This window comes from Oncorhynchus mykiss, chromosome 31, assembly GCF_013265735.2.
Source record: "Oncorhynchus mykiss isolate Arlee chromosome 31, USDA_OmykA_1.1, whole genome shotgun sequence".
Lineage (NCBI taxonomy): Eukaryota > Metazoa > Chordata > Actinopteri > Salmoniformes > Salmonidae > Oncorhynchus > Oncorhynchus mykiss.
In genome coordinates this window covers 26,327,199-26,349,849 of record NC_050571.1, presented here as the reverse complement: position 1 = coordinate 26,349,849, position 22,651 = coordinate 26,327,199, and the positions used below count along the sequence as shown (strand labels likewise).

The following is a 22,651-nucleotide window of genomic DNA, read 5'->3' as shown; positions in this document are numbered from 1 at the left end:
CGCAAATGTCCATATCAAGCTGTGAAAATATGACTGATACTTGGTCTTCATCTCAGGGTATAGGAGTGTCAAAGTGTATGTATATGCGTGTGTGCTCAATTCTGATTCTGTGACGCTCCCTGAGTGAAAAACACAAGTTTATTTATTCCCCAACTCCAGCACTCCCCCTCCCTTCCTCCAGTCTCTCATTCATTAGTCTCTTTTTTCAAACTCAGATTCACCCGTGGAGGGAGAGAGACATCTAGTGTCCGTTTTTTTTAAAGTTAAAAATCACAAACTTGCTGATAAGCTTGATTCGTGTGCGATATTTTCATGAAAATGCATCAGACTGAAGACCCCTTAAGTTCATGTTGTTTTTTTAACCATCTGTCTGTTGTCTGTCCGCCTGTGTGTGTGTGTCAGAGTTCTAGACATTCCCAGTGTTACCAGCCAAGCATCAGTGTTCTCGCTCTCAACACACATCGCTTTCTCTCCCACTAATTTCTATGCCAACCCCCACCATATCTCTTGCTCTATAATTTCCAAACAATATCCCTCTCTCACATCATGGTTCATCTCCATTGTGTTTAGAGTAAGGTTAGCAGGAGAGAGGTGATTCATAGACATTGCCACGTGGGGAGGTCAGGGACACAGCCAGGCTGAGAGAGGTGGAGGGTGAGGGGGATGGAGAGTAAGGGGGAGAGCACTGCAACAGAATCCATTCTAGGAACACTGGAGCAGAAACACTGACATCTAAACTCACATATATGTACAGTGCCTTGCGAAAGTATTCGGCCCCCTTGAACTTTGCGACCTTTTGCCACATTTCAGGCTTCAAACATAAAGATATAAAACTGTATTTTTTGTGAAGAATCAACAACAAGTGGGACACAATCATGAAGTGGAACGACATTTATTGGATATTTCAAACTTTTTTAACAAATCAAAAACTGAAAAATTGGGCGTGCAAAATTATTCAGCCCCTTTACTTTCAGTGCAGCAAACTCTCTCCAGAAGTTCAGTGAGGATCTCTGAATGATCCAATGTTGACCTAAATGACTAATGATGATAAATACAATCCACCTGTGTGTAATCAAGTCTCTGTATAAATGCACCTGCACTCAGAGTCTCAGAGAGCGACAGAGCGAGAGAGCGACAGAGCGAGAGAGAGACAGAGCGAGAGAGAGACAGCGCGAGAGAGAGACAGAGCGAGAGAGAGACAGAGCGAGAGAGAGACAGAGCGAGAGAGAGAGAGCGAGAGAGAGCGAGAGAGAGACAGAGCGAGAGTCACATGGTGGTAGAGCAGAGACAAGGCCAGGGTCAGAGTAAATGTTATTGGTGTGTGTACTTGTGTGAATTGGAAATCAGAGAGTGGGGAAACTGCCAGGGACAGCCATTTTGCTGGCGTCCCTCGAGCAATAAGTGCCTTGCTCAAGGGCACAAGAACAGATTTTTCACATTGTCGGCTCCTGGTGTGTGTGTGTGTGTGTGTGTGTGTGTGTGTGTGTGTGTGTGTGTGGACGTCCTTTCCCTTACCTGACCATGTAGTCGTTGCGGATCAGCAGCAAGTGCTGCATCAGAGACAGTAAGTGTGTTTCAGCCTTGGAGTCTTTGACGGTGTTCATCACGATCTGGAACACCTCCATCACGTCAGTAGGACCACACGTTAAGGACAACAACCGCATGAGGGGTCAAAGGGGTCAATGGAACAGACATACGTCAGTCTCAATTTACCCTAGTACAACAACTTTGATCATTCAATGAGAGGAGGGGACAGAGGAGGACACAGAGGAGGGGACACAGAGGAGGGGACACAGAGGAGGGGACACAGAGGAGGGGACACAGAGGAGGGGACACAGAGGAGGGGACACAGAGGAGGGGACACAGAGGAGGGGACACAGAGGAGGACACAGAGGAGGACACAGAGGAGGACACAGGATGATGTATGTGCAGTTATCAATGTACATAAAATAATATACAAATGTAAAAGACTAAGAGCTCAAAGCTGTTTAACAGTTTGATACAATATGTTTTTGATCAAATGATAGTTATAAACTAATAAGGAATGAACCGTGATCAAATGATAGTTATAAACTAATAAGGAATGAACCGTGATCAAATGATAGTTATAAACTAATAAGGAATGAACCGTGATCAAATGATAGTTATAAACTAATAAGGAATGAACCGTGATCAAATGATAGTTATAAACTAATAAGGAATGAACCGTGATCAAATGATAGTTATAAACTAATAAGGAATGAACCGTGATCAAATGATAGTTATAAACTAATAAGGAATGAACCGTGATCAAATGGTAGTTATAAACTAATAAGGAATGAACCGTGATCAAATGATAGTTATAAACTAATAAGGAATGAACCGTGATCAAATGATAGTTATAAACTAATAAGGAATGAACCGTGATCAAATGATAGTTATAAACTAATAAGGAATGAACCGTGATCAAATGATAGTTATAAACTAATAAGGAATGAACCGTGATCAAATGATAGTTATAAACTAATAAGGAATGAACCGTGATCAAATGACAGTTATAAACTAATAAGGAATGAACCGTGATCAAATGATAGTTATAAACTAATAAGGAATGAACCGTGATCAAATGATAGTTATAAACTAATAAGGAATGAACCGTGATCAAATGATAGTTATAAACTAATAAGGAATGAACCGTGATCAAATGTGCCAGAACCAAATCAATCAAGGTAGAAGAAAAGCACTGTGGAAATGCTTGTGCTTTGTGTGAGAAAAGATGGCACCTTGGAGCCACCTGGTGGTGAAACGAAGGAATGAACATTACAGGACAGTGACTTCCTGTGTAATAGGGGGCTAACTTAAGAAGGCACCCCATTCCTTATTAGGGCACGAAAGGCCCTGATAAACAGCAGGACGTTACAGGGAACAAGGTGCTATTTGATACAGCCATACAATAAACTCCTGTCACTGAGACAGCTGAACAAGCTGCCCTATATAGAGGGACGATTTGAGCCTCCCTGAAGTGGAAGGATATTCCATCTCAACGCGCACGTCATTGAGGCGGGCCTGGAGTTCTTCAGAATCATCCTCAGCCTGGTCGTCAAAAACACTGAGCTGCACCCTCAGCTCCTCATTCTCTATGGTCCGAATCTCCTTCAGGAGAGAAGAGGGTCAATAAAAACCACCACTCTTCTGAACATCAAGGCAAACATCAGTTTGGAATGGTTCAGAGTAAGTTTGAGAGTGAGTTAGTGTGTGTGTGTGTTTGTCTCACCGTCAGCAGGTCTCGTAGGCCCAGTCTCAGCAGTTCTGAGCGGATGTGGATCCTGTAGTCCAGCTCTTCACCTTGACTGATGAGAGCGTTGATGAGTTGCATACAGCCATTCTTCAGGCCGATGTTGGGCTTGTTCATACCAGAGAGGAGTGGCTGAAACCTCTCAATGTCCTGCTTCTCTGCCTCCTCAGTGATGGCCTCCAGAACACGCTCATGACTACAGGGAGTCACACACATTAATACACAGAAACTCACACACACACACAGATTATACAAAACATTAGGAACACCTTCCCAATATGGAGTTGCACCACCTTTGGTCCTCAGAACAACCTCAACTCATCAGGTCATGAACTCTACAAGGTGTCGAAAGCGTTCCACAGGGATGCTGGCCCATGTTGACTCCAATGCTTCCCATAGTTGTGTCAAGTTGGCTGGAGGAGAATTCTTGATACACACAGGAAACTGTTGAGCGTGAAGAACCCTGCATCATTGCAGTTCTTGACACAAACTGGCACCTACTACCATACCCTGTTCAAAAGAACTTCTATATTTTATCTTGCCCATTCACCCTCTGAATGGCACACAAACACAATCCAGGTCTCAATTTTCTCTAGACTTAAAATTACGTATTTAACCTGTCTCCTCTCCCTCATCTAAGTGACATCAATAAGGGATCATAGCTTCTTTCACCTGGATTCACCTGGTCAGTCTATGTCATGGAAAGATCCGGTGTTCTTAATATTTTGCACACACACACACACGTACGTACAGGTTGTCAGGGTGTTCCAGGATGCAGATGGCCGAGAGCAGTTTCACCACATCCACCATCATGTGAGGGACCCGGGGGTTGATGGCCCGGACCAGCAGAGGGATGCCCTCGGCAGACGTCAACATGGCCTTCAGACCATACTTGTTGTTCATGAAGGCTTTGAGACAGCGCACAATCTCGTGTTGACACTTCACACCCATATTCCTACACGACAGGAAGACAGGAGAGATGAAGGTGCGTTACTGCATGGGCAAGGGTTGACATACGAAACAGGGAACTAGCACATCGACTGCAGAAGGCCACGGGGTACGAGGGTGTGGATATCTTACGGGTACTCATCCTTCTCCTCCTGGATCTTCCTCATGATGTTGAGCAGCAGAGCCAGGCCCTCGTCTCCAAAGTTCTGCACCCAGCTGACAGGGTTGTTGTTGAGGGAGACACGGAGAGACTCCAGACAGCCCAGGAGCTGTGTGTCTCTGGGCTCCATCCTCAGTTCCTGGATGTACATCATGGCTGACCTGGAACACTCCTTCTGGCTCTGACCCTATCACCCCGGTGGTATTGGTACATGGAGCACAGAGAGGACAGGTTATCGCTGTCCTAAGTCTACTGCTATAAGGGTGTTATCCCAGTAACACAGCTTTTGTTACTCACAGCTTTCGATGTGTGGAGGTACTGGGAAACCATCTCTCGTTTGATGGAGATGTCTTTCGCCCGCAGAGGCCGCTGCTTCTCGTCATTCAAGTTCATATCCACCTGGGGGGGGGGGGGGTCGTAGAATGAGCATCCCACAACAACCTACAGTTCACACACACTTGGTCCACACTCATACACATTCTTATCCTTTCTCTCTCTCACCAGCCTCTACCGAGTCAGTATCTCTGTGTTTAACCCTCTCTCACAGCAGCCTCTAGTCAGTATCTCTGTGTTTAACCCTCTCTCTCAGCAGCCTCTAGTCAGTATCTCTGTGTTTAACCCTCTCTCACAGCAGCCTCTAGTCAGTATCTCTGTGTTTAACCCTCTCTCTCACCAGCCTCTAGTCAGTATATCTGTGTTTAACCCTCTCTCTCAGCAGCCTCTAGTCAGTATCTCTGTGTTTAACCCTCTCTCTCAGCAGCCTCTAGTCAGTATATATGTGTTTAACCCTCTCTCTCAGCAGCCTCTAGTCAGTATCTCTGTGTTTAACCCCTCTCTCACCAGTATCTCTGTGTTTAACCCCTCTCTCACCAGTATCTGTGTTTAACCCTCTCTCTCAACAGTATATCTGTTTAACCCTCTCTCTCACCAACCTCTAGTCAGTATCTCTGTGTTTAACCCTCTCTCACCAGTATCTCTGTGTTTAACCCTCTCTCTCACCAGTATCTCTGTGTTTAACCCTCTCTCTCACCAGTATCTCTGTGTTTAACCCTCTCTCTCACCAGTATCTCTGTGTTTAACCCTCTCTCTCACCAGTATCTCTGTGTTTAACCCTCTCTCTCAACAGTATCTCTGTGTTTAACCCTCTCTCTCACCAGTATCTCTGTGTTTAACCCTCTCTCTCACCAGTATCTCGGTTTAACCCTCTCTCTCTCACCAGTATCTCTGTTTAACCCTCTCTCTCTCACCAGTATCTCTGTTTAACCCTCTCTCTCACCAGTATATCTGTTTAACCCTCTCTCTCACCAGCCTCTAGTCAGTATCTCTGTGTTTAACCCTCTCTCACCAGTATCTCTGTGTTTAACCCTCTCTCTCACCAGTATATCTGTTTAACCCTCTCTCTCACCAGCCTCTAGTCAGTATCTCTGTGTTTAACCCTCTCTCACCAGTATCTCTGTGTTTAACCCTCTCTCTCACCAGTATCTCTGTGTTTAACCCTCTCTCTCACCAGTATCTCTGTGTTTAACCCTCTCTCTCACCAGTATCTCGGTTTAACCCTCTCTCTCTCACCAGTATCTCTGTTTAACCCTCTCTCTCTCACCAGTATCTCTGTTTAACCCTCTCTCTCTCACCAGTATATCTGTTTAACCCTCTCTCTCACCAGCCTCTAGTCAGTATCTCTGTGTTTAACCCTCTCTCTCACCAGTATATCTGTTTAACCCTCTCTCTCACCAGCCTCTAGTCAGTATCTCTGTGTTTAACCCTCTCTCACCAGTATCTCTGTGTTTAACCCTCTCTCTCACCAGTATCTCTGTTTAACCCTCTCTCACCAGTATATCTCTGTTTAACCCTCTCTCTCACCAGTATCTCTGTGTTTAACCCTCTCTCTCTCACCAGTATATCTGTGTTTAACCCTCTCTCTCACCAGTATCTCTGTGTTTAACCCTCTCTCTCACCAGTATCTCTGTGTTTAACCCTCTCTCTCACCAGTATATCTCTGTTTAACCCTCTCTCTCACCAGTATCTCTGTGTTTAACCCTCTCTCTCACCAGTATATCTGTGTTTAACCCTCTCTCTCTCACCAGTATCTCTGTGTTTAACCCTCTCTCTCTCACCAGTATCTCTGTGTTTAACCCTCTCTCTCTCACCAGTATCTCTGTGTTTAACCCTCTCTCTCTCACCAGTATCTCTGTGTTTAACCCTCTCTCTCTCACCAGTATCTCTGTTTAACCCTCTCTCTCTCACCAGTATCTCTGTTTAACCCTCTCTCTCTCACCAGTATCTCTGTTTAACCCTCTCTCTCTCACCAGTATCTCTGTGTTTAACCCTCTCTCTCTCACCAGTATCTCTGTGTTTAACCCTCTCTCTCTCACCAGTATCTCTGTGTTTAACCCTCTCTCTCACCAGTATCTCTGTGTTTAACCCTCTCTCTCACCAGTATCTCTGTGTTTAACCCTCTCTCTCACCAGTATCTCTGTGTTTAACCCTCTCTCTCACCAGTATCTCTGTGTTTAACCCTCTCTCTCACCAGTATCTGTGTTTAACCCTCTCTCTCAGCAGCCTCTAGTCAGTATCTCTGTGTTTAACCCTCTCTCTCAGCAGCCTCTAGTCAGTATCTCTGTGTTTAACCCTCTCTCTCACCAGCCTCTAGTCAGTATCTCTGTGTTTAACCCTCTCTCTCACCAGCCTCTAGTCAGTATATCTGTGTTTAACCCTCTCTCTCAGCAGCCTCTAGTCAGTATCTCTGTGTTTAACCCTCTCTCACCAGTATCTCTGTGTTTAACCCTCTCTCTCACCAGTATCTCTGTTTAACCTTCTCTCACCAGTATATCTCTGTTTAACCCTCTCTCTCACCAGTATATCTCTGTTTAACCCTCTCTCTCAACAGTATCTCTGTGTTTAACCCTCTCTCTCACCAGTATATCTCTGTTTAACCCTCTCTCTCACCAGTATCTCTGTGTTTAACCCTCTCTCTCACCAGTATCTCTGTTTAACCCTCTCTCTCTCACCAGTATCTCTGTTTAACCCTCTCTCTCTCACCAGTATCTCTGTGTTTAACCCTCTCTCTCTCACCAGTATCTCTGTGTTTAACCCTCTCTCTCTCACCAGTATCTCTGTGTTTAACCCTCTCTCTCACCAGTATCTCTGTGTTTAACCCTCTCTCTCTGCAGCCTCTAGTCAGTATCTGCGTTTAACCCTCTCTCTCACCAGTATCTCTGTGTTTAACCCTCTCTCTCACCAGCATCTGTTCGAAGAGTTCCAGAACGTATTCGTCAGGGTGGTCGTGCAGCATGGCCTCCTGGGCAGGCACCTCGTAGTGGGCAGCGCTGGAGTGGCGCTGTGCAGGCGCATGAGGCTTCTCCTTGTCTTTCTTCATCCTCATGCTGGTGAAACGCTCCAACTGCAGGGGGTCAAATGCCAGGGGTCAGAGGTCACGCAGGGTCATATTAGGGTTATTCCAGATCAACCCGACCCCTTGGATTGGAGAGGTCAGGGCAAGGTCAGAGTTGATTTGGGATTGGGCATCAGACTCCAGTGGATGTTCAGACATCATGGACGACTAAACATCACTCTGAAACACCTTGGCTGGAGCTGACAGAGAGCTCCATTCATGTGTGAACAAGATGAAACAGGATCAGAGTGAAATCATGAACATCCCAGTTTCCTCCAAACAGATGACAAGGTCATCTGATCCTCCTTCATCTCATTCTAGTGTACAGAGTACAACACTAATTATTGTACAGAGTAAAACACAAATTATTGTACAGAGTACAACACTAATTATTGCCTGTGTAGCTGTTGTTAGTGTGAAGATGACAGCGCAGGGACACCAGAGCACTGGTAAGTAGCTGCACAATGACACAGGAGCTGTGTGAAGCATGGATGATGACCCATTAAGGTTAGGGACGTGCTATGTTCACAAACACAGGTAACTGGAAAGCCATTTGCAACAGAGCTAATTATACCCAATTACTAAAATAATATCTTAGTAACCCCCCCTCCCCCAACATCCACCCGAGACCCAATCTTGATTTAACTAGGCAGGTTAGTTAAGAACAAATTCTTATTTACAATGATGGCCTACCCCAGCCAAACCCGGAAACCGCTGGGCCAATTGTGCGTTGCCCTATGGGACTCCCAAAAACCAGCCTGGATTCGAACCAGGGACTGTAGTGATGTTATTATGGGGTTATTATGGGGTGTTAGTGTTGGAGGGGCAGGGGGTTAGAAGTTGGCTACAGGGTAGGGTGAGACGAGATGCAACCAAGAGTCAGATCACTGAGATAATATTGAATCGCACACAACCTACCTCATCAGGAAACAGCCGTTTGATATTCTGTACAGAGGGGAGTGGGGGAAGGATGAGGGAAAGACAGATAGGAGGAGGAGAAAGAAATGGGGAGATCAAACAGAAGAAAAGAGAGGGACAATGAGGTAGATGGGGAGATAGAAGGGAAGAAAACGGGAGGGAGAGATGAAAGGATAAATTAGGAATAGGCTGGATAATCTCTACGAGGTCATTATTAAGCATTGATCACAGGAGCACAGAGGGGAATGTAGGCTACAGATAGATCACGATCACTTCAGTAAGAACTGACTGTTACATCACACTGGATCAATATACAACATGGATATGTAGATTAGCTCACTAATTCCTCTGGTATCAAGTTATTTTTTTTGATTTTTTGATTTTATTTATTTCACCTTTATTTAACCAGGTAGGCAAGTTGAGAACAAGTTCTCATTTGCAATTGCGACCTGGCCAAGATAAAGCAAAGCAGTTTGACACATACAACGACACAGAGTTACACATGGAGTAAAACAAACATACAGTCAATAATACAGTATAAACAAGTCTATATACGATGTGAGCAAATGAGGTGAGATAAGGGAGGTAAAGGCAAAAAGGCCATGGTGGCAAAGTAGATACAATATAGCAAGTAAAACACTGGAATGGTAGATTTGCAATGGGAGAATGTGCAAAGTAGAAATAAAAATAATGGGGGTGCAAAGGAGCAAAATAAATAAATTAATTAAATACAGTAGGGAAAGAGGTAGTTGTTTGGGCTAAATTATAGGTGGGCTGTGTACAGGTGCAGTAATCTGTGAGCTGCTCTGACAGTTGGTGCTTAAAGCTAGTGAGGGAGATAAGTGTTTCCAGTTTCAGAGATTTATGGATCATCTGAAACTTTCTAACAGACAGGGATTGATATTGTAAGATTCCAGATTTTTAGACAGGTTTATGGCAGAAACACAATACATTTGCACTTGCACATTTTTGCCACAAGGTGTCAGGCTACACCAATTAATGTCCTGGTGAAGGCAGCATCTCACGTGTTACCACTGTCCAACACCAGGGGGTGCTGAAGATTACACAGACACACAAAAAAAGAAAGCTTTTGGGAAAGTTGCTCACTTCCAGCACAGTTGAAAAATATGTAATTTAGAAATCAAAACTGGATGAGAGGGGTTGAGGGTAGCTGAAGGATGGGCCACAAAAAATTATTGCAAAATACTGTATAGAGACTTGTCCCGAAGCCACTCCTGCATCGTCTTGGCTGTGTGCTTAGGATTGTCCTGTTGGAAGGTGAACCTTCAACCCAGGCTGAGGTCTTGAGCGCTCTGGAGCAGGTTTTCATCAAGGGTCTCTCTCTACTTTGCGCCATTCATCTTTACCTCGATCCTGACTAGTCTCCCTGCCACTGAAGAATATCCCCCCCAGCAGGATGCTGCCACCACCATGCTTCACCGTAGGGATGGTGCCAGGTTTCCTCCAGACGTGACGCTTGGTATTCAGGCAAAAGAGTTCAATCTTGGTTTCAACAGACCAGAGAACCTTGTTTCTCATGGTCTGAGTTCTTCAGGTGCCTTTTGGCAAACTCCAAGCAGGCTGTCATGTGCCTTCTACTGAGGAGTGGCTTCCGTCTGGCCACTACCATATGAGGTTCTTGGTCAGCTCCCTGACCAAGGCCCTTCTCCCCCGACTTCTCAGTTTGGCCGGGCGACCAGCTCTAGGAAGAGTCTTAGTGGTTCCAAACGTCTTCCATTTAAGAATGATGGAGGCCACTGTGTTATTGGGGCCCTTCAATGCTACAGAAATGTTTTAGTGCGTGTGGTGTGTGTTAATATAGAGGTTTGGACACACCTACTCATTCAAGGGTTTTTATTTGTACTATTTTCTACATTGTAGAATAAAAGACATCAAAACTCTGAAATAACACATGTGGAGTCATGTAGTAACCGAAAAAGTGGTAAACAGATCAAAATATATTTTATATTTGAGATTCTTCAAAGTAACCACTCTTTGCCTTGGTGACAGCTTTGCACACTCTAAACCAGCTTCATGAGGTAGTCACCTGGAATGCATTTCAATTCACAGGTGTGCTTTGATAAAAGTTCATTAGTGTTTGTTTGAGCCAATCGGTTATGTTGTGACAAGGTAGGGGTGGGATACAGAAGATAGCCCTATTTGGTAAAATACCAAGTCCATATTATGGCGAGAACAGCTCTAACAGCAAAGAGCAACGACAGTCCGTCATTGCTTTAAGACATGAAGGTCAGTCAGTACGGAACATTTCAGGAACTTTGAAAGTTTCTTCAAGTGCAGTCGCAAAAACCATCAAGCGCCATGATGAAACTGGCTCTCATGAGGACCGCCACAGGAAAGGAAGGCCCAGAGCTAACTCTGCTGCAGAGGATACATTCATTCGAGAGTTACCAGCCTCAGAAATTGCAGCCCAAATAAATGCTTCACAGAGCTCACGTAAACAGACATCTCAACATCAACTGTTCAGAAGAGACTGCGTGAATCAGGCATTGGTCGAATTGCTGCAAAGAAACAAGTATTAAAGGACCACCAATAAGAAAAAGAGACTTGATTGGGCCAAGAAACACAAGCAATGGACATTAGACGGGTGGAAATCTGTCCTTTGGTCTGATGAGTCCAAATTAGAGATTTTTGGTTCCAACCGCTGTGTCTTTGTGAGATGAAGAGTAGGTGGAAGGATGATCTCTGCATGTGTGGTTCCCACCGTGAAGCATGGAGGAGGTGGTGTGATGGTGTGGGGTTACTTGCTGGTATTTAGAAGAGGTCGACCGACTATGATTTTTCAACGCCGATACCGATTATTGGAGGACCAAAAAAGCCAATGCCGATTAAATCGGCCGTTTTTGTAAAATGTATTTTTCATTTGTAAAGACAATTACAACAATACTGAATTAACACTTATTTTAACGTAATATAACACATTTAAAAAATCTATTTAGCCTCAAATAAAATAATGAAACATGTTCAATTTGGTTTAAATAGTGCAAAAACAAAGTGTTGGAGAAGAAAGTAAAAGTGCAATATGTGCCATGTAAGAAAGCTAACGTTTAAGTTCCTTGCTCAGAACACGAGAACATATGAAAGCTGGTGGTTCCTTTTAACATGAGTCTTCAATATTCTCAGGTAAGAAGTGTTAGGTTGTAGTTATTATAGGACTCTCTCTATACCATTTGTATTTCATATACTTTTGACTATTGGATGTTCTTATAGGCACTTAAGTATTGCCAGTGTAACAGTATAGCTTCCATCCCTCTCCTCGCCGCTACCTGGGATCGAACCAGGAACACATCGACAGCTACACTCGAAGCAGCATTACCCATGCAGAGCAAGGGGAACAACTACTCCAAGTCTCAGAGCGAGTGATGTATGAAACACTATTAACGCGAGCTAACTAGCTAGCCATTTCTTATCGGTTACACCAGCCTCATCTCGGGAGTTGATAGGCTTGAAGTCATAAACAGCTCAATGCTTGAAGCATTGCGAAGAGCTATTGGCAAATCGCACGAAAGCGCTGTTTGAATGAATGCTTACGAGCCTGCTGGTGCCGACCACCGCTCAGTCAGACTGCTCTATCAAATCATAGACTTAATTATAACATAATAACACACAGAAATAGGAGCCTTAGGTCATTAATATGGTCGAATCCGGAAACTATCATTTAGAAAACAAAACGTTTATTCTTCCAGTGAAATACAGAACCGTTCTGTATTTTATCTAACGTGTGGCATCCCTAAGTCTAAATATTGCTGCTACATTGCACAACCTTCAATGTTATGTCAAATTATGTCAAATTCTGGCAAATTAGTTCGCAATGAGCCAGGCTGCCCAAACTTTTGCATATACCCCGACTCTGCGTGCAATGAACGCAAGAGAAGTGACACAATTTCGCCTGGTTAATATTTCCTGCTAACCTGGATTTCTTTTAGCTAAATATGCAGGTTTAAAAATATATACTTCTGTGTATTGATTTTAGGAAAGGCATTGGTGTTTATGGTTAGGTACACGTTGGTGCAATGACAGTCCTTTTCACGAATGCCACGCATCGATTATATGCAACGCAGGACACGCTAGATACACTAGTAATATCAACCATGTGTAGTTAACTAGTGATTATGATTGATTGTTTTTATAAGATAAGTTTAATGCTAGCTAGCAACTTACCTTGGCTTCTTACTGCATTCGCATAACAGGCAGGCTCCTCGTGAGGCAGGTGGTTAGAGCGTTGGACTAGTTAACTGTAAGGTTGCAGGATTGAATCCCTGAGCTGACAAGGTGAAAATCTGTCGTTCTGCCCCTGAACAAGGCAGTTAACCCACTGTTCCTAGGCCGTCATTGAAATGTGAAGAATGTGTTCTTAACTGACTTGCCTAGTTAAATAAAGTTGTAAAAATATATTTCATAATAATCAAAACAAACAACAAAATCGCTGTCCAAAAATACAGATTTCCGATTGTTATGAAAACTTGAAATCGGCCCTAATTAATCGGTCAACCTCTAATTCAGAATTCTAGGCACACTTAAACAGCATGGCTACCACAGCATTCTACAGCGATATGCCATCCCATCTGGTTTGCGCTTAGTGGCACTATCATTTGTTTTTCAACAGGACAATGACCCAACATACCTCCAGGTTGTGTAAGGGCTATTTGACCAAGAAGGAGAATGATGAGTGCTGCAACAGATGACCTGGCATCCACAATCACCCAACCTCAAACCAATTGAGATGGTTTGTAATGAGTTGGACCACAGAGTGAAGGAAAAGCAGCCCACAAGTGCTCAGTATATGTGGGAACTCCTCCAAGACCGTTGGAAAAGCATTCCAGGTGAAGCTGGTTTTAGAGAATGACAAGAGCGTGCAAAGCTGTTATCAAGGCAAAGGGAGGCTACTTTTAAGAAACTCAAATATAATGTATTTTGATTCGTTAAACACTTTTTTGGTTAATACATGATTCCATTTGTGTTATTTCATAGTTTTGATGTCTTCACTATTATTCTACAATGTAGAAAATAGTAAAAAATAAAGAAAAACTCTTGAATGAGTAGGTGTGTCCAATGTTTTGATTGGTACTGTGTGTGTGTGTGTGTGTGTGTGTGTGTGCTCAAAATAAATAAAAAGTTGCACACTTCCTAAGATGCATTTCTCAAGATATCAGCATCTATATGGTAGGCCTAATACTCCATTGGAATAAGCCACAAATGAGATACAATCTCTGTAACTGTGCTTCCAAACATTCTGTCAAACATATCTATATTATCCCAGAGACCAATTATTTTAGTTCTGGTTCACAGCAAATGATAAGTCAAAGTACAGTAACATACATTCCACATAAACTCCAGCATCTGGAGCCAATTAGCACCCAGCCAGAGACTGGGGGTCAGTGGTCACAGAACACACACTGACCATCACAACCCTCCTCCACGGTTTTATAGAGAAGACACTTACAGAGGAACACACACTGACCACCACAACCCTCCTTTACGGTTTTATAGAGAAGACACTTACAGAGGAACACACACTGACCATCACAACCCTCCTTTATGGTTTTATAGAGAAGACACTTACAGAGGAACACACACTGACCATCACAACCCTCCTCTACAGTTTTATAGAGAAGACACTTACAGAGGAACACACACTGACCATCACAACCCTCCTCTACAGTTTTATAGAGAAGACACTTACAGAGGAACACACACTGACCATCACAACCCTCCTCTACAGTTTTATAGAGAAGACACTTACAGAGGAACACACACTGACCATCACAACCCTCCTCCACGGTTTTATAGAGAAGACACTTACAGAGGAACACACACTGACCATCACAAGCCTCCTCTACGGTTTTATAGAGAAGACACTTACAGAGGAACACACACTGACCACAACCCTCCTCTACAGTTTTATAGAGAAGACACTTACAGAGGAACACACACTGACCACCACAACCCTCCTCCACGGTTTTATAGAGAAGACACTTACAGAGGAACACATACTGACCATCACAACCCTCCTCTACAGTTTTATAGAGAAGACACTTACAGAGGAACACACACTGACCATCACAACCCTCCTCTACGGTTTTATAGAGAAGACACTTACAGAGGAACACACACTGACCATCACAACCCTCCTCCACGGTTTTATAGAGAAGACACTTACAGAGGAACACACACTGACCATCACAACCCTCCTCCACGGTTTTATAGAGAAGACACTTACAGAGGAACACACACTGACCATCACAACCCTCCTCTACAGTTTTATAGAGAAGACACTTACAGAGGAACACACACTGACCATCACAACCCTCCTCCACGGTTTTATAGAGAAGACACTTACAGAGGAACACACACTGACCATCACAACCCTCCTCTACGGTTTTATAGAGAAGACACTTACAGAGGAACACGCACACACTGACCATCACAACCCTCCTCTACGGTTTTATAGAGAAGACACTTACGGAGGAACACACACTGACCATCACAACCCTCCTCCACGGTTTTATAGTCATCCATCTGGAGAAGACACTTACAGAGGAACACACACACACTGACTATCACAACCCTCCTCTACAGTTTTATAGAGAAGACACTTAGAGAGGAACACACACACACACATATCTTTCACTCGTCCAAGCACTCTTGCTCTCACTTTAGTTTCTTTCACAGGTTTCAGTGATCCGCTCTCTCTTCAACAGAAAAAGGTTACATTAGCCTACCCATTCTCTCTCTCACTTCCCTCCTCTCTCAAATGGTATGCAGACAAGGTCGGATGGACACACACGGGACTGGTGTGAGCTGTTGTGAATATTTTATGGATTCCACACAAATTAAGTTTGAGAGAGCTGCTCATTAGTCAATAGTCAGATAAAAACAGTTAGCCTAAATCCCAACATGGAGTGTGTCCTTACAGCACACTATCCCTCCATCCCATTCTCTCCTCCCAGTCTTTCCCTCTCTCCTGAGCCACCCAGCTGATTGGACCTGGGCCAGAGTGACAGGGGAGTCTTTTGTTGATGACTTTCTCTCTCACATTGAGATTGGCTGGGATGGCTGAGACCAAAGACAAAAACCCTCATCATAGACCTAAATGGCTGTGTCTGCAGCTAGACTGAATAGGAATCACCCTGTGTTGTGTTGTGTCTGTAACCTTCTGTTTCTACGGTATTGGGCTGACATTAGCTTGTGCCCTTAAGGAGTGTTCAGTCTCCATGTCTGCTATTTCTTACAGGGTTCATACACATCTTGACTGATTATAAATTGCTGAGGTGTAGTCACTTGAGGATACAAGCTCAAGTACATAGTACAAATATGATATGAAAATTAATTGTGTTTTATGACATAGTTCCTTTTCAACAAAACTGTACGGATAACATATGCTTTCTAAGTATAGAATAATCAAAATTATAAAGCCACTAACGACAACATTTCACCTTCCTTATAACTGTAAAATACATGTGTATGTTTAGTGTTAGAGAAAATGTGCATATTTTCTAAAAGTCTAAACACCTGCCCCTACCGTTGTGAAAGTCACACAGAGTTCTGGCTTGGCTCCTGAACTAATGACACCAGAACTAAACCGGACGCCCGGCGTCATGCACAAATTGATTTTGTCCCCACACCAAACACGATCACGACACGCAGGTTGAAATATCAAAACAAACTCAACCAATTATATTCATTTGGGGACAGGTCGAAAAGCATTAAACATTTACACCAATTTAGCTAGCTGGCGAATGTCTTATTTAGCTGGCTTGTTGTTGCTGGCGAATTTGTCTTATTTAGCTGGCTTGTTGTTGCTGGCGAATTTGTCCGGGGATATAAACGTTGAGTTGTTATTTTACCTGAAATGCACAAGGTCCTCTACTCCGACAATTAATCCACACATAAAAACGCAGACACTCGTTGGCAAGCAGTGTGGGTGCAATGATTGAATAACATGGATTTATTTTGTAATGCTCACGCACGCAACAACGGTTTATGTAGAGTGTTAGGAACTCTCCTTTCATCTCATATTAATCACAGAAAGTGTTTTTGTTCAAAATCAATGAATCTGATGGCACAGCTGGCGCTGCAGTACAGCGCCCTTATGTTAGATTATAAATCCATAAATCCATTTCATATATTGATTAAACCAACCTGTCCTAAGATGTAAGGATCGCTGGTATGTGCTTTGTCAACGGCTGTGACGTAGGGTTCAGCCAGGAGATGGACAGTCGAACAACACATTTAGAAAGTTAAGAGCGAAATCCCAGCTTCAAGTGGTTTCAGATTTCACATTTTTTATTATTATTATTATTATTATTTTTTAATTTTTACCCCCTTTTTCTCCCCAATTTCGTAGTATCCAATTGTGTAGTGGCTACTATCTTGTCTCATCGCTACAACTCCCGTACGGGCTCGGGAGAGACGAAGGTTGAAAGTCATGCGTCCTCCGATACACAACCAACCAAGCCGCTGCTTCTTTAACACAGCGCACATCCAACCCGGAAGCCAGCCGCACCAATGCGCCGGAGGAAACACCGTGCACCTGGCCACCTTGGCTAGCGTACACTGCGCCCAACCCGCCACAGGAGTCGCTGGTGCGCAATGAGACAAGGACACCCCTACCGACCAAGCCCTCCCTAACCCGGGCGACGCTAGGCCAATTGTGCGTCGCCCCACGGACCTCCCGGCCGCGGCCGGTTACGACAGAGCCTGGGCGCGAACCCAGGACTCTGATGGCACAGCTGGCGCTGCAGTACAGCGCCCTTAACCACTGCGCCACCCGGGAGGCCCTAGATTTCACATTCTACATCACACAGGCTCAAAAAATATATTTCTATGTCCGTGGGAATCAGTGTGATCGCAAGCCATTTTAATCTAGGGTGTCCACAGATTGATTTAAGTGAAAATGTCAGTCAGAACCGGTACCAGAACCAAGCAGGTCCCCTAAACAGGGATTCACATTGAAGGTGTTTTAACATTTCCATGACTCAGAATGGGCGGCGTCTCCATGTACATATAAAAAAGTATGAGGAATGTGATAGACCAATTAGAATATCTGTATAAAACAAAATGGCCAACCCTCAGTCTGGAGAGCTATCGGCTGTGCAGGATTTTGAACCAGCCCTGCTCCAACACATCAGAGCCAGTTCATCAAGGTCCGGTTGAGCAGCTCATTTCTAAAATGTGGTTTGTTTCAGGGGGAGAGGAATAAAGGCCTGCACACACACATCAGCTCTCCTGGAAGATGGCCACCCTTGATGAAAAACATTGCAACCAAATCATTTGCCTTTTTAAATAATTTGCTCATTCAATGTTTCAAAGATGAAATGGCCATGGTAGGTTTTATTTATCTGAAGCAAGGCCACACAATTTCTTTAGGGAAAGTACCTTTTCTAGTTTAGTCATGCTTATCTTGGAAGTGTTTACTTTGCAGGCTGACTAGCATCTATGGAGTTGCAATGTCCATACATTGGATGCCCAAAACAAGTTGAAGCCACTTAATACAAAAGAAAGGCTACATCTAATATTATTTTCCTAAAATTGATGTTCACGCTTCACTAATTATTATTTTGATTCATATGATTAGATTCATTGCCATGGAACCAACTACCAACTAATTCAATGGTAAAAATGAATCTAATTTCATCTAAATCTACAGTGGCCACAGATTGATTTAAGTGAAAATGTCAGTCAGAACCAGTACCAGAACTACCAACTAATTCAATGGCAAAACGAATCATTAATTTCATCAAAAATAATAGTTTAAAGTTGACTAGAGAGTTAACTAGCTAGGTGACAAGATACTGTACGTTTTGAATTGACTACCTAGTTAGTCGGTTCTCTATTAAATTTCATAGGCAAGGCCTACCAGCTGTTGCAATATCCGACTGTCTCAGAGACGCTCAAGTGTCATTCCGATCCTGCCCGATATTTGTATTTGATTGATGAAATGTTTAAAAACTGTGCCTAGATAAATGACAACGGAAATAATTAAATTAATTTCCATGACTTGTCCAAAACTTGTCCAGGCATGAAATACACCATTTTAAAATTCCATGACCTTTCCAGGATTTTCATGACCGTACAAACCCTGTTCTTATCGGAACCATGTGGCTTACACATTTCAAAGGAATGGAGTGGGAGTCGCCCAGCCTCCCTCAAAACACACACCATTACTTTGCCATGTTTTAAGATGCCACAGCCCTGTTATCAAATCTCTACGTGTCACAAGAGAACACCGTATGTTGGCATCACCGTAAAACACATTTCAAACACACTCGTGTGAACTGTGAACACATAGACACGTACACAAACCGACTGCACATTGTTGTAGATAACACAGATGCTATCACACAGGGAGGAGCAGCATTGGCTCAAAAGGGTAAATAGTATGCAGGGATTAGGTTGAAATATGTCCCCTACAGCCAGTGTCCTAGCCTAGTTGTCGCCAAGCTTAAAGAGGCGCCATCACATGGGCATGAAAGATGCTCTGATCTGATGTAGGCCTAGATCAGCGTTTCCCAACCAGGGGTACTAGGACGACCCACAGGGGGTAGTAGAACCATGAGACCATAGGCTTACTGGTTAAAAAGAATCACACCAGGAGGTAGTTCAGGGCTACTCCGTGCAGAGCACAACGTACCGTGGTGGTACAGTAATACATACAGTGTGACTCCATATGCCCTGGTCATATGCCCGGGCCCTGGTCAATAGTGCACTAGAAAGAGAATGGGGTGCCATTGGGGAAGCAGACAGAGCTGGTAATGAGACGGCTTGTCCTACTATAGTACACATTGCTCTCTAGTTATGTTCTGATACAGTCGCTGAGGATGTTTACAAGCACACTAATAATTGGATATTACACTGATATTAAACTATTGCAGTAGGCCGAGTATGGAAATAGTCACATTTACATGACACCGACAGATGTTTCACCAAGTTGGCTGAGGGATTTTAACCAGAGACCAAGCACACGCCGATTAAAACACCTGGTTTTCAAAGCAATCTTTCAAATGATTAGGACATGTAAACAGCTTAAATTGGCAGTCCAGTGGGTTATTAGTGCATGTGTCAGCATTGGTAAAAACTGAAGTCAGTTTTCACATATCTGAACTCAGAATGAAATAGGTTTCCCCACAATAACATGGTCGCTGTGGTAGAGTGTTCATTCTGATTGGTGATTTAAATCCCATCAGGAAGCCCGATTTCAGATGTGTCCATGGAAACAGGATTATTAGGAAAATGATTCTTCTTGCAAAGCTTGTAAACGGTCGACCGATTATGATTTTTTTTTTTCAACGCCGATACCGATACCGATTATTGGGGGACCATTAAAGCCGATACCGATACCGATTATTGGGGGACCATTAAAGCCGATACCGATACCGATTATTGGGGGACCATTAAAGCCGATACCGGTACCGATTATTGGGGGACCATTAAAGCCGATACCGATTATTGGGGGACCATTAAAGCCGATACCGATTATTGGGGGACCATTAAAGCCGATACCGATACCGATTATTGGGGGACCATTAAAGCCGATACCGGTACCGATTATTGGGGGACCATTAAAACCGATACCGATTATTGGGGGACCATTAAAGCCGATACCGATACCGATTATTGGGGGACCATTAAAGCCGATACCGATACCGATTATTGGGGGACCATTAAAGCCGATACCGATACCGATTATTGGGGGACCATTAAAGCCGATACCGATACCGATTATTGGGGGACCATTAAAGCCGATACCGATACCGATTATTGGGGGACCATTAAAGCCGATACCGATACCGATTATTGAGGGACCATTAAAGCCGATACCGATACCGATTATTGGGGGACCATTAAAGCCGATACCGATTATTGGGGGACCATTAAAGCCGATACAGATACCGATTATTGGGGGACCATTAAAGCCGATACCGATACCGATTATTGGGGGACCATTAAAGCCGATACCGATACCGATTATTGGGGGACCATTAAAGCCGATACCGATACCGATTATTGGGGGACCATTAAAGCCGATACCGATACCGATTATTGGGGGACCATTAAAACCGATACCGATTATTGGGGGACCATTAAAGCCGATACCGATACCGATTATTGGGGGACCATTAAAGCCGATACCGATACCGATTATTGGGGGACCATTAAAGCCAATACCGATACCGATTATTGGGGGACCATTAAAGCCGATACCGATACCGATTATTGGGGGACCATTAAAGCCGATACCGATAAATTGGCCGATGTTTTATATTTTTTTATTTGTAATAATGCCAATTACAACAATACTGAATGAACACCTATTTTAACTTAATATAATACAACAATAAAATCAATTTAGCCTCAAGTAAATAATGAAACATGTTCAATTTGGTTTAAATAATGCAAAAACAAAGTGTTGGAGAAGAAAGTAAAAGTGCAATATGTTCCATGTAAAATATGTGCCATGTAAGAAAGCTACGGTTTCAGTTCCTTGCTCAGAACATGAGAACATATTAAAGCTGGTGGTTCCTTTTAGCACGAGTCTTCAATATTCCCAAGTAAGAAGTTTTAGGTTGTCGTTATTATTGTAATTATAGGACTATTTTCCTTTGAATATTGGATGTTCTTATAGGCACTTTAATATTGCCAGTGTAACAGTATAGCTTCCGTCCCTCTCCTCGCTCCTCCCTGGGCTTGAACCAGCAACACAACGACAATTAGCGCGCGCTAATTAGCTAGCCATTTCACTTCGGTTACACCAGCCTCATCTCGGGAGTTGATAGGCTTGAAGTCATAAACAGCGCAATGCTTGACGCACAACGAAGAGCTGCTGGCAAAACGCACGAAAGTGCTGTTTGAATGAATGTTTGAGCGCCTGCTTCTGCCTACCACCGCTCAGTCAGATACTTGTATGCTCAGTCAGATTATATGCAATGCAGGACAAGCTAGATAATATCTAGTAATATCATCAACCATGTGTAGTTAACTAGTGATTATGATTGATTGTTTTTTATAAGAAGTTTAATGCTAGCTAGCAATTTACCTTGGCTTACTGCATTCGCGTAACTCCTTGTGGAGTGCAACGAGAGAGAGGCAGGTCGTTATTGCGTTGGACTAGTTAAAGTTGCAAGATTGGCTCCCCTGAGCCGACAAGGTGAAAATCTGTCGTTCTGCCCCTGAACAAGGCTGTTCCTAGGCCGTCATTGAAAATAAGAATGTGTTCTTAACTGACTTGCCTAGTTAAATAAAGATTAAATAAAGGTGTAAAAAAATATTATAATAATAATAATCCGCGCCCAAAAATACCGATTTCCGATTGTTATGAAAACTTGAAAATCGTCCCAAATTAAAATCGTCCCAAATTAAAATCGGCCATTCCGTTTAGTCGGTCGACCTCTATTTGAAACCATTATATTAATCTGACAATCCACAGTCATCGTATTATTGTGTGCATGTAACCACGCTCAGTGTGTTGACGAGGCTAATTGGTAGTCGCCACTTGCAGTGAACACTGATCTGATCGGCCTCTACTCTACAGGGCCGTTTCCACTTACACTGACATGACACACACCCACAAAAACATACGTACAACTATTGTTGATTAAAGCAGCCGATGCCAAATTGGTGCCATTTAACCCACAAGGCCAGAAACATCAGCCACAGAAAAAGGAACTCAGGGTAATCAGACAGGAAACGGTGTATTTTTGTATATATCTGAGTGAGAAAGAGAGGAAATGTACAAAAGTAAAAATAAATATTGACAGACAGAGACGTAGCCTTCACCCTGGCAGGCAGGCAGGCACTCAGGACCTCAGCCTGAGTAAAGAGAAAGAGATGAGACGAACAGGGCAGGGCACCAGTCTGCGTTCCTCAGGAGACCTTCACTAACGTACAGGAACATCACAAATATGCGCACAAGAAGAAAAAAAAACACACACAAAAACAAACT

The 22,651-nt window shown here is 43.4% G+C and overlaps 1 protein-coding gene across 3 annotated transcripts in view; it reads right to left on the bottom strand.

The window, feature by feature from the left end:
• LOC110504416 (protein diaphanous homolog 1) overlaps window positions 1–22,651 on the bottom strand; it is a 185,218-nt gene that overhangs the window by 134,143 nt on the left and 28,424 nt on the right. For 2 of the 3 annotated variants that reach the window (XM_036970339.1, XM_036970341.1), the window contains exons 2-9: window positions 8,692–8,718; window positions 7,621–7,782; window positions 4,680–4,781; window positions 4,355–4,569; window positions 4,026–4,229; window positions 3,254–3,470; window positions 3,014–3,132; window positions 1,516–1,632 (exon numbers count right to left, since the gene is read on the bottom strand). In XM_036970339.1, coding sequence (XP_036826234.1) covers window positions 1,516–1,632; window positions 3,014–3,132; window positions 3,254–3,470; window positions 4,026–4,229; window positions 4,355–4,569; window positions 4,680–4,781; window positions 7,621–7,782; window positions 8,692–8,718 — 1,163 coding nt within the window. The remainder of the gene's footprint in view (window positions 1–1,515; window positions 1,633–3,013; window positions 3,133–3,253; window positions 3,471–4,025; window positions 4,230–4,354; window positions 4,570–4,679; window positions 4,782–7,620; window positions 7,783–8,691; window positions 8,719–22,651) is intronic. The other variant, XM_036970340.1, reaches the window with a different exon arrangement.